Source organism: Panthera uncia (genome assembly GCF_023721935.1).
Source record: "Panthera uncia isolate 11264 chromosome B2 unlocalized genomic scaffold, Puncia_PCG_1.0 HiC_scaffold_25, whole genome shotgun sequence".
Classification (NCBI taxonomy): Eukaryota; Metazoa; Chordata; class Mammalia; order Carnivora; family Felidae; genus Panthera; species Panthera uncia.
In genome coordinates, this window is record NW_026057581.1 from 6475506 (window position 1) to 6488254 (window position 12749).

Here is a 12749-nt window from a genome sequence, read left to right on the forward strand (position 1 = left end):
AAAAGGCAAGGGAGCCAGGAAGCGGCCAGAGCAACGCAATTACTATTTCTGTCGTTGAAAAAAAGAAAAATCAGGCCCATAGGAGGTATTCGAGGAGGTGGGCTTAAAAAGTCCCCATTGGAAAACAGTGAGTGGCTCCTGGGGAAATAACAGGAACAATAAAATCGGCCACGGGAGGGCTGAGTCAGGCCAAAGAAGAGGAATGTTTAATAATTGGATATGTGTGTGTAAAATAACTCTGCTAACAGTGAGGGAATTTAAAGAAGTTATTTGAAGAGCCATGTGAGGAAACAGGAGAATAAGATCTCAGCCACTCTCTGTGTCTGGGCAGGCTAAATATAGAATTGGCAAGTGGACCTCGGTAAAGAGCTGCACGGCATCTGGCCGAGGGCCCCAGTGTTTTCCTAAATAAGCATGTTAAGGTGGCTCCAATGATCACAAACGGTGCCGTTAGCTCTCCGGACCACGCTGAAGGGAGGGGGATTCACAGCGACATCGTGCCTTCTTCGTGCTGGGTACGGTGTGTGACATTCTCACACGTATGAGCTCATGTGCTTCTCACAACCAAACTGTCACATGAAAATCATGGTCACAACTTCCAGTTGAGGGAAACTGAGATCACGCGGCTGTTCAACAGCAAAGTCAGGAATTAACGGTGAGTCTGGGGCGCTCCAAGGCCAGCTGCCACCAAGCTGCTTCTTTCATTAGGGGAAGCTGATAAGGAAGACTCAAAGCACTCAAGAGGACGCGTAACTGAAGGAACCAGATATTGTGGGGGTGCCTGGGTGGCTCAGTCGGTTAAGTGTACGACTTTTGCTCGGGCCACGATCTCACAGATTGTGCGTTCAAGCCCCACGGTCTGCCTCTGTGCTGACAGCACGGAGCCTGCTTGGGATTCTCTGTCTCCCTCTCTCTCTGCCCCTCTCCTGCTAGTGCTCTTTCTTCCTTTCTCTCTCCCTCTCTCAAAAATAAAATAAACATTTAAAAAAAGGAACCAGATGACTGTGTTGAATATGCTTATTCACACCCTGATTCACATGGCGACCTTGGATAATTTGATTGATCTCCCTTGGGCTTCAGTCTTGCTAAGGTTTGTTATTTTATGAGACCAACTCCTACCTATATAAAATGACAAAATGATCTAATTCAATGAGTGGGGCACACACCTTTAAAAAAAAATCCTTAGGCTCCCCTTAGAGTTTTTACTGGGCATGACAAAATTTCTCAAGTTTTCCTCTGACGTTTGGGGTGAGAGTGGGGGTGATTTGTCATCCTTTCATTTCATTATTAACAGCCATCAACTGAGAGCTTCATGTGAACCAGGCACTTTGGTGGGCTCTTAGAAGCAAAATGATCACGGTTCCTGTCTCCATAGAACGTATACCCTACTGGGTAAGGGATTTTACTGTTTTACTGAGCATCAGGGAGTGGACTAGATGTTGTTACAGGAAAACCAGGGTCTTATCCAACTTTGGAGCAAAACCTAGTTCTGATGTAGTACATTTAGGAAAAGCTTCATCAGGGGAGAAGCGAATGCAGCTGTTCGTGTTCTGGGCGGAAAGAAGAGCCGGTCTCAAAGTGGCAAAAATCAGAGAGGCAAGGGCACTCACCAAATGGTCCACAGTCCTCAGGCACTGACCACACACCAGGCAGGAAGCAGGTGAAGCTTGTTTTCCGCCCGTCCCCACGCCAAAGATTCGGCCACTCCATGACGAGGGGTGCCCTTGATCCACATACGCCTCAAGCTGCCCCAGGCCATCTGGAGCCCTTGGCCGCAGTCTTTTCTGTGTGTTCTCAAGACCATCTCGGTGAAGTTGAAATTTACATGTGAAACCAGACTGCAAAGGGAAAATCGCCCGCTGTCAGAATTACTCTAGGAAACCACTTAGGAGGTCTCTATTTTAAAGATCTCAAAGTCTAATACAGTCAATTTTTCCACCAGGAGTAGGAAACAGAAGTGTTTCTATACAGGCCAGCTAGTTGGCTTGTGAGATTGGAGCCAGATTGTGTAGTGAACAGATCCTGTTCCTTTAAATACCTTCCATTCTGAGAAGCGTCTACACCAGTGAGGCATCTATATCATAAAAGGCTGAGGGAGTGGCAGGTCCCAGTTCCCCTTGGCATACTCACACTTCTTGTTGATTTCTGGCTGAAGGGTTAATACATGGCTTCTGTCTGAAGAAGGCAGCAACCGGAATTCTCTCGTCCCTGCCTGGGGACCTGGGCATGATGAACAATGGACGTAAAATCACCCCAACCTGCATATGTCATTAGCGGACAAGTCAGTTTCCTCTGCCTCCCTGTGGGGGTCAGAATGGGTTCAACCTCACATATGACTTTTACTCCAGCATCATGATTCTAAGGAGTATCTCATAGCAGACTTCTAAGTGACTGCCAAATATCTACCGTGTGCTTGTTACGGCCTGTTTTGGGAAATTATGGCCTGTTTTGGGAATGGGGATAAACTATTAATGAAACATATGTTCTTTCTCCTCCAGTTTAGTGGAAAAGCACAAACTTCACAGGAAATGACAGTATGGCCAATGCGAGCATGGAACTATGGGAACACATGGGTGGCTCTTACCTCGAGTAGTTGGCCAGGCCCAGAAGGGGGGGGGGGGGCAGTGTTTTCCGAATGCAAGTAGCAGCATGTATACGCAGCAGAGGTTAGTAGAAGCTTCTCTTTGACAAGAGTGTTGATGATGAAGGGAATTGAAGATGTCCCGTGTGCCCTGAATATCTACTGCACTTCCAGGGGCATAAAATGGAGGTACGAGCCACAAAGAAGAATCTGCACCTTTGGTGAGAATTTGCAGAATGGGTTGAGAGCTAGAAGACAGACAGAGAATTTACAACTGTCAGTGGCAAAGTCCCTTGCCAAAGTGATGTAACCAGTGACGTTTGTGTGAAATACCAAACACTTGGAAAGCCTTACCTAAGCCAGTATGTTAAGTGTGTGTGCCGATCACTGACAACGTGCTCAGCATGCATTTGCATGGAATGCTCAAACGAGACCTTCCAAACACTCCTCAACACATTTGAATGCCCCCCAACACTGCATCGGCAGACAGCCCAGCAGTGCTCTCCGTTTGGCAAGGTAGCTGGTTATCGATCAGTAATTTTGTCACCGAGGCACACGGTTTTCAGAAGAAGACAAAACAAAACAAAAAAAGACCGCAGCACTAGAATGACTGGAAATTTTAGACAGCCCAAAACACTCATAGGGTCTGCTGTGTCGGAGAAGAGGGCTGAGAATACAGATTTTCCATGTTTCCATTCCTTCACTGAGTTTTCATTGTGTTTGCTAATTCTGCGCATCACTGTTGAGGGGTACGGTTAGTTGCATTACCATTATGACCGTATTATAGTCGCTGAGAAGACAAACGTATGCAATGCTTCCTAATAAACACCAACTTTTTTCTATCCCCGACATTAGAGACAAAAAGGGAAGGAAGAGATAACACAAAATGAAGGACTCAAATGGTAGTAATTTCATTTTCTAGCTTTCAAGTTATTGAACCATTTCAGAAGACGTCCCCCCGTAAAAAAACTTATCAAAATCACATGCCTGCCTGTGGCAAACATACCAATCCATATTTGAACTTCCCGTAGTCACATACTTCTTGAAAAACAGGGAATGTACAATTGTCCTCACCATCTCAACAAGTCATTTAATGACAAAACCATTGTCAGGTTTTTTTTTTTGTTTTTTGCTTTTAATTTTTTTTTACACACCCATTAGCAGTGTTTGTTAATTTATTCTTTGTTAATATAAAAATTCTTTGTCAATTTCTAAATGTTCCCTTCAAAATAGTAGATGAAAAATAAGCACTCCTATTTTATTCCAATAGGATGTTTTATTCAAGAACCCATAAACTATAATAAAACAAGGTTACTAGTTGTCTGACTTTGAGAAAATTACTTAGCACCTCTGAACCTCAGCTCCCCCAGCTTTAAAATAGAGAATAGTAGGTACCTAATTGGGTAGTTGTATTAATAAAGACTTTACATGTAGAACATATCAATTAGCTGCTCTCATCATTATTTGTTATTGATACTAAAATAGCAATTTTGTTGACTTCGGATTTCATGGTCAGTGCTGTTTTTGAATGTGTAACTCGGGGGACAAAGCTCAGGCTTGGACCAGTGAAATCTGCAATTAGATTCCCGAGAGCCCTGTGAAGTGCAAGAAAAGGCACTTAACCTCTCTGAACCAAGCTGTTTCCGATGGGAAATTTGAATTTTAATGTGCACCTTCCCAGATCATTACAAAGATTGAACAAGGTCGTTCTTCTCTGCACATGGTAAACATTCATTGAAGACTAATTCCTAGTATTAATAATACTGCAATAGCGGTAGCGGAAAAACAAGGAATCGTCTGGATATAAGCCTTCGAGTAAAATAGCATCATCTTGCACAGTGACGTCTTCTGTTGCCCACCGTGCTGGTTAGCTGCCTCGTGTGTTCTACTGAAAAGCACTCTGCTATTTACTAAGTCTTTACATGTTGACAAATACCCTACCTGGAAACCAGCATGTGATTATGAGTAAGGATATTTCAATATCCCCAGATATACGCACAAAACCACTGGGGAAAAACACATACACAAAATATTCTGCAGACACTACATATTTTAAGAACGGGAAATATAAAGCAAGAGCCTTTTATCAGCAGAGTGGTGGTGAGATCTTGGAAAGCAATCACGACAATAAGAAAAGGACCAATCCTCTTACCCTTCTTCTTCTCTAAATCTGTTTGGTAAATGCAGAATATTAGAAACTCAGTTGTTGTCCCAGGGTGTCACCATTCATACATTCTAAGGTGACTTTTTCCCACTGGTTCTAAACAGTGTGCGTCGTGGGGCGGGGGGCAGGGGGGGGGTGGATACTATGGAAGGTTTCTCAAAGTGGAGGGGATTCTAAAATATCCCTGTCCACGACAAATGATTGCTTTTCACACAGGATGTACAGAAAACAGGAGGAGCCTTAAAGTGAAGGGCCAATTCTTCAGAAACCAAAGGAACAGGCCTGAGATGTATTTAAAGTAATCAACGGGTTTTATTTCCTGGAACTGAAATAGTTCAGCTCTCAACTTCCAAAGCTACAGTCAACAATTTTTCATCAGAGCCCAAGAGAGAAGGGCAAGGGTGAAAGAGACAACAGACAAGAGAGGCATCCAGAGAGAGTGGAGGAAGAGGCTGGCAGGGGGCACTTAGCCCTCTCTCTTCTCAGGAAGTTACATTTCAGGTCTGGTGACAATGCTGGGGGGTGCGATAGGAGGCAGATTGTGGGATGTGGATGGAAAATGGCACCTGCCAAGGAACACCAAAGCCTTAACTACAAAAAGAAAGTCATCAAACCCCAACGGAAAGAGAACGTCCTAGTCCATCTCAGACCTGGGGTAAACCATGGCAGAGCGGCAAGCTGACTGAAGACGTCGCCAGGGTAGTTCATTTTTGAAAAATAAAAAATAAAATTCTTTGCATTAAAAATTAGGTTTCCTAAACAACGTGCCTTTTGTTTTATGCCTGAGTGATACAGATGACTGTAGGGTGGCCTTGAGGCTGTGGGGAGAGGGAAAAGGGGTGGCCAGGAGTCTCCCCGGAACATTCCGTAGCCCAGACATCTGAATGGGGATAGATGTTCCTCACTGCTCCCTTCCAAAGAGCTGGGCAAAGCTGACCCTTCCCACCTCACAAACAACTTGGAAGCTCTCAAATTATTTGGTGAAAAAACGACAAATCCCTGGGTCAGCAAAAGGGGAGACCCAGATGGGAGACAGGGCCTCCCACTTTGGGGGAATGCGAGCTGCTGGGTATAACAGGCATGGGGGGGGGGCAGGGCAGGAGCTCTGGAAGACAGCCACCCACTACCAGCCCAGTTTGAGGACTGCCCCTTCCCAGTCCCTGGAAGTCCCCCTCCGCAACCACCCATGCTCTGTATCCTGCACCCCTTCCCCTCCTACCCCTGATTCCAACGCAGAGGTCCAGAATGCCCCGGGGAGGGAGAGAGGGTGCAAACGGCAGGTCCACGCCCCAACTGAAACCTTAGGAAACAGTTCCAGGCCGGGAGGGGCGCGGTGGGCTCAGCTCAACCCCGGAGGGGGTGGGGGTGGGGGTGGAAGTCCTGGCTCTGATCACATGGGTGCCGGGGGCCAGGTGGCCTGCCCCTCCAGGTCAACCCCAGGGCCGGGCGCGGTTGGTGGGGGGGAAGGGGTTGGACGGAGGAGGAGAGCGGGTGGGGGGTGGGGGAGGCGTCCCAGTTCGTAGGCCGTGGCCAGTTTCCCCAGTTAACAGCCAGGCCGCAGCAGGAACGGGGCGGGGGCTCTTCTCCAAACCGGTGACTACAGGCTCTCGCGCTCTGCGACGCCCGGGGCCTGCGCCTCCGCGGCCGCGGCCTCTCCCGGCTGCTCGGGCCCCTCCGCGGGCGGTGCCTGGGCCGGGCCCGGCTCGGGGGCGGTGGCGCCGCCGATCTCCAGCTCCACGAGGGGCGGCGGCGCGGCTTCCCCGGCGGCCTCGGCCTCCTCCTCCTCCTCCGGCGGCGGCGGCGGCTGCTCCCCTTCCGGCTCGGCCTCCCGGGGCTCGGCCTCTCGGGGACGTTTGGGGGAGCCCTCCGGCAGCTCCCCCGCGCTCCTCTTGGGCGCCGCCTGCTCCGCGGCCTGCTCGGCCTGCGCGTCGCCGCCCGCCTTCCCCTGCGGGTCGCCGCGGCCTGCGGTGGCGTCCGCGCCGGCCTCCGGCCGCGGCCCGGGCCAGTCGGCGCCGGCCTGCCCCCGGGCCAGCTGGTAGTCGGCGGCCTGGACGGTGGGGTTGTTCTCGATCTCCCACAGCCCCGCGCTGAAGCCCCTCCTCTTGTTGGGCTTGCCGAACTTCTCCTTGGACTCCTCGTATGGGAACAGGTGCTTGGGGCCCAGGAAGGCCGTCTCGTGGGTGCCGAAGAAGAACACCTGGTACCGGTTAGGCTCGGCCATGTGCTCGATCCTGGCGGGCCAGTGGGCGTAGCCCTTCAGCTTGGCGAACACCAGGTCGCCGCTCTTGTACTTGGGCCGGCAGTAGCGCGACATGGCGGGGGTGCGGACCCGGCCTCGGAGGAGGCCCCGGCGACGCCCCACGACGCGAGCGGGTGGCGGCCGCTGGGCTGGGTGCGCGCGCCCCGCGAGGGCCCCCACGCCCCCGCCGACGCGCGCAACGCCCCGCACCCTGAGAAGGTTCTAGCGCGAAGAGTGCATTATCTCCGAGACCCCAGTGTGGGCGCCGTGGTTTCTAGAATGATAGAGCTGACAGGTCGGATGGCCGGGTGGCCCGGGGCCCATTGGTCTGTAGAGCACTTGGGCCGTAAAGGTTGCGCGGGTCACGCTGTGTGCCGGAGGAGCCTGGGAAGGGTGACGTGGGGCAGTGTTGGGAGAACGCAGTGACACGATGAGAGCGTGTTCGCGGGGAAACCGGTAACAGGCTAGTGCAAACTCGAGGTATCCACGTGGGTCCTGATCTCAGCACAGCAAACTCCACCCTTGCCTCAGGAGCCATTGATGGCGTGGTGGGGTCAGAGGCTTCCCTCCTAATCTGATTTCCTTGAAGGCTGACACTGGAGCCTCCTCCGGGACTCCAGAGCAGAGTGGAGGTCAGGCAAAGGGACAGAGTCGGATAGTGTGAGGATGTCCCGAGTTCACATCTTCTGGAATCCAGTGTTCTGAACCGGTAGTATTCTTGGGAGGGGCGGGGGGGGGGGGGGGGGGGGGCACAATATATTAATAGCATCATGATCGTGTCAAACCAGCCATATCAGAGGGGTAGCCTTTGCCCTTTCAGTGATTCTTGCCTATTGTAAGAGATAAGACTTCACGGTTATGATACATCAAATGCTCCCAGAATCTTCCCACAATAGAGGAAAAGTGGGCTGGTTGTGATTAAGAATTAGGTAAAGGTCTGCTCATATCAAATACGCTGTTGGTAACTAGGACTCCCTCTAGGTTAGACAAAAAGAAGAAAAAAAAAAAGCATGATCTCAGCTGAGAGATTATTTTAAGAAGAGACATTTCTCCACATACAAGACTATTCTAAACTGATACTTACAGGAGTTTCCATGTAACCACACTTGTTATAAAACTTTCTACATTTTTTTTTTTTTTGAGTCCTGCTAGCTAGCTGTGAGCTTGTACTTTGCAACCTAGCCTTATATTTCAGAATAGTACTCTTGGCTATAAGGACAAAGACCTTTCAACAATTATCATGTATTTAACTACACGGATGTTCCTTCCTAGTGTAACCAACAATGACCAGTGGCGAATTAAAACCATTAACCTGTTTCAGAACAATTCAGATTTCTCTCTGGGTTGCTGGGGCCAATCAGCCATTTTGCCTCTGGGTGGGGGAGACCCACTTTGGGCAAAAGAAGTTACCCTCTCTCAAGAAGGGAAAACAAATACGATGCGCTTTGAAATGCTAGACAAGTTCTTTTCGCTTTTCTGTGGAGCCATATTCTTAGAACATTCTTTAGGACAGTCTGCTACAAAGACAAATCTGATACATTTCCTCTCTCAACTTCACAGAGAAAGCACTAGAAAACTAGAAATGTTTAGTGGCTGCAAAAGATAATAGGACATCATGGGCATTCGCATAGTAGGAAGGAATGTGATGTTTCTGTAAGCAGAGGTCTTACTATGCACACGTGGCCTTTCTTCTCAACGCTCACTGTGCTGCACTAAAGCACAGATCATGTAGCAAAGTTGGAAAGAAGGAAAAAGGCTGGGGAGACTCGGAGTGAGTGTGATTACGGCCAAATGGGCCATAGTGGTAGAAGCCAAACATCAAAGGTCATTGTCTGGTAGTTGAATCACACCAGGTAAACACGTACATGTGAAGGTATTATTTGGACGGAGTATTTGAGGGGTAGAGCAAATAACCAAAAACCTATCAAAAACTGAAACGAAATGTAAGGAAATAGAGGCAAGAAAACCTAGTAGAGAAGGATCCATACCTGCAAAGGGTGAAAGAAATTCTATTAGGCACAGACCATCATTCTCTTCTTGTCACCCCTTACAGGTGACTGCGCGGTGTGGTGCTACACAGGGCCAGCACAGAAGATGTTGATCTTTGAGGACTTGAAAATATAATTTAAGAGATAAGTCACCAGAGACTTCCTTACAGAGAAACGCAAGCTAGTCTTCAAATTCCAAATCCTATGTTCTTTGCATCAACACAAAGGAATTTCAGGAGAAATCAGTGGGTGTGTGGTTATCAGGACAAGCTTATGGGAAGGGGTAGTAGGAGAAACAATAGAGAGAATTCTGGCAATCCTCACTTGTTTACCAGCCTGGTAAGGTGTTTAAAGTAATACTTAAAATTTCTCTCAAGGTTTTTTTTGTTTTTGTTTTTTCAATTTTTTAATGTTTATTTATTTTTGAGAGAGAGAGTGGGGAGTGGCAGAGAGCTAGGGAGACACACAATCGGAAGCAGGCTCCAGGCTCCCAGCCGTGGGCACAGAGCCCAGTGCGGGGCTCATGGACTGTGAGATCGTGACCTGAGCCGAAGTCGGACGCTCAACCGACTGAGCCACCCAGGCGCCCCTCTCAGGATTGTTTTAAATGAGATTATGGGTAGGACAGTCCAGACAATGGCTGTGAGAGGCCACGATATACTGACAAAGTGTGATGGCGTGTTTCATCATGGATAGGATTAGGCTGTTATTATTATGCTATTGTTATTATTTTGTCATTAGACTAAATGAGGATAAAGATCTATCGAAAGGAGTAGATTCGTGAATAAGGGTGCTGAAGAATGAAGAGAAGCCCTCTGCCAGCTGGAGTCCATATGACACATGCAATTTCATATCCAGTGCAACTTCTGCACGAGACAACATAAGAGGTCTTGTTACGTGGAAATGCTATTTTTAAAGCCAGTGTTCTTCAACTGAACGTGATCACCTAATGGTAGCTTACTCCAGAAGTGGGGGAATGGGAGGAAGCTTGGGGAAAAGTGAAATGCATTTAAAGAGTTAAACAGGGACCACTCTCCCAAAGAGTGTGCCTTTTATACCTGCGTTCCCAGCAACGTGATCAAGCGGCAGGATCTTAGCTTCTCTGACCCTTGAAACCAACTTGTTTTTAAGTTATTGTCTTGCAGGCACCTGGTGGCTCAGTAGGTAAAGAGATAATGACTCTTCATTGCTGCTCAGTTATGATCTCAGGCTTCCTGAGTCTGAGCTCCACATGGGGCTCTGTGCTGACAGCAAGGACCCTGCTTGAGATTCTCTCTCTCTCTCTGCCCCTCCCCTGCTCTCTCTCTCTCTCTCTGTCTCAAAATAAAAAATAAACTTAAGAAAAGGTTATCATCTTTCTTGCTCAAAGCGGAGAGGCAGAGAGGGTAGGAAGTGGTGTTCATGGTGACCTGGTTAGGTGTAGAGGGGGTTGTTATACAAAATACTCCCGAGCAACTACAATCATCAGTTTTCAGGCACTAGATCTCCGTGAGCTCAGCTGTTTCTAGTAGGTCAAGATGTTTGAAAAGTCAAATGTACTAAGAACACCTGTTTGTCAAAAGGACCTAATTTCAGCAGAGACATACCTATCAAAACACCTTCGAGTCCAAAACGTGTAACACTTCTGTTTCCGTCTCGGAAAATTCGGGATAGGATTTAAAAAGCTGCTTGGCAACAACTATGAGACACAGGCAGTAAAACAACATAATTGTACAAGAGACAATAGATACCTAATTGAGGTTTTCTTGTTTAATTAGTTTAAAATTCAATTAGTCTGACGTGAACTATGATATAAAATAAATGCAGTTGTTTTCTGAGTGCTTTTGTCTTGGTTAAAAACATTAGCCGCCTCTGGGTTTACCCAACAGAAGCGTTTATATACGGTTGGTATGTGGGGTTAAGGCTTTTCCTTTTAGAATGTTCTAGCAGACATAATCAGACAGAAAAGAAATCCCCTCCCCGACCGTGGGTAGAAAAATCCCCTCTCTGTCCGTTTTAAAAGCCACAGGAAGTTCCCTGCTTCTTTATTTCGTCACCCCTATATTTTATCAGTGTCCACTTAGCATACGCCTTAAAGCCTCACAGCCTTCTGGAATCCAAGAGAGAAGCTGAGGGTGGGAATAGACTGTATCACTGTGGATGCCCCAGAGCTAAAGAACAATTTAAGGAATGACCCGAGGCGCTTATTATTATCAGTTTGAAGAGTGAGTCAAATCTTTACCTGCCCTTGATGATGGGATTCGGGGACTGGGGACAGAAGGTGCAGGTTTTCAAAGTGGTTAGGCATGCTGGCGATGTGGACCTCGTGACCAATCACCAATGTCACGCAAAACTGCTGTTTTCTCCGTCATGGAAAGAACATCGCCACCCTAAGATTAATAAAAGTGGCAGTTACAGATAAGTATAATTCATTATACTGATTTCTTGGAGGCTTGAAGCTTTTACAAACTACTCTTTGGGAAAAAAAGACATTAAAATGTTTCCATAGTATGAATATTTTTCTAATTTGAATCTTGCATGATAATATTTATTCAAACTCTGTCACATGAAAAATGGATGAATTATTGTTTTATCCTTATAATTAGCAAAGTTTAAACAAGTAAGTTATCAATGCTGGTGAGTATTCAATAATTGGGGATTAGATGCATATAACGGGGTCTATTTACATAATTACATAATTAGATAGCCATATTCGGTGTCTTTAAGGTTTTTTAAAGTACAATTTAGTGACTTCAAGAATGCTTAACATGTGAAGTTGAATGAAAAGGGAGAACAAAATATATAATGTAGGCAATTTGTCAGACTATATGAAACCTAGTTCCTTCAATCTAAAATGTGGGTCGCGGCATCTGGGTGGCTCAGCCAGTTAAGTGTCCGACTCTTGATTTCAGCTCAGGTCATGATCTCGCTGTTCATGAGTTTGAGCCCCGCATCAGACCCCACACTGACAGCCAGGAGCCTGTTAGGATTCTCTCTCTCACTCACTCTTTCTCTGCTCCTCCCCTGCATGCACTCACTCTCTCTCTCTCTCAAAATAAATAAACTTTAAAACATAAATAAATACAATGTGGATAATCTTAGGACCCATTTGAGAGAGAGAAGGGCTGTTTGAAATGAACAAAATAATTTGTGTCAAACATGTCTGGCATCTAATAAATGTTCAATTACTACAAGTCATTACTATTAAAATAGCGAGTTCTACTCTGTTTTGTTAAAGTGCAAATCTTTTTATTTTTGCATTACGTGATCCTTTTGGAGGAGTTACTGTTGTTTTCTTCCCCACAAATTGTTTCTGGCTCCAAATTTAGCTTCATGCCTTGCCAGTGTTTCTCTCATTATATTATAATTACATATTTCTTCTTACGTTTTGGGGGCGACATGTTCTTCATGCAATAAAAACACATTTTTGAAAGATCTGAGATCAGCAGAGTCTTGTCTGTAAGCAAACGTGGACATGGGTTTTGCAATTTCAGTTCTGCACTTGCCATTATATTAAGGTGTCCCGCAAGCGGTTAAAATAACCAAAGCTTTCAGAAAGCCTTGCTAAAGTTTTTAGGATATAATCTCAGTCTTTGCCTCAATTATCTCTTACTCTTCCTTCCAAAGGTCTCTTAGCTTTCAAAATAATTACCAAAATGCTAAACTTTGAGAATAAATAATTTGTACCGTTTCCATTTAAGGAAATCATCAACAATGTGCATAACAATAAAAGGGAGGGAGTTTTTATTTTTATGATTTTTAAAAGTTTATTTATTTTGAGAGAGAGAGCAAGCAAGC

The 12749-nt window shown here is 46.5% G+C and overlaps 1 protein-coding gene across 1 annotated transcript; it reads right to left on the bottom strand.

The window, feature by feature from the left end:
* Nucleotides 1-5037: 5037 nt before the first annotated feature.
* HDGFL1 (HDGF like 1) lies at nucleotides 5038-7150 on the bottom strand. Its single transcript, XM_049654968.1, has one exon. The coding sequence runs from the start codon at nucleotides 7057-7059 to the stop codon at nucleotides 6343-6345; it is 717 nt and encodes a 238-aa protein (XP_049510925.1). The 5' UTR covers nucleotides 7060-7150; the 3' UTR covers nucleotides 5038-6342.
* Between the last annotated feature and the right edge of the window lie 5599 nt (nucleotides 7151-12749).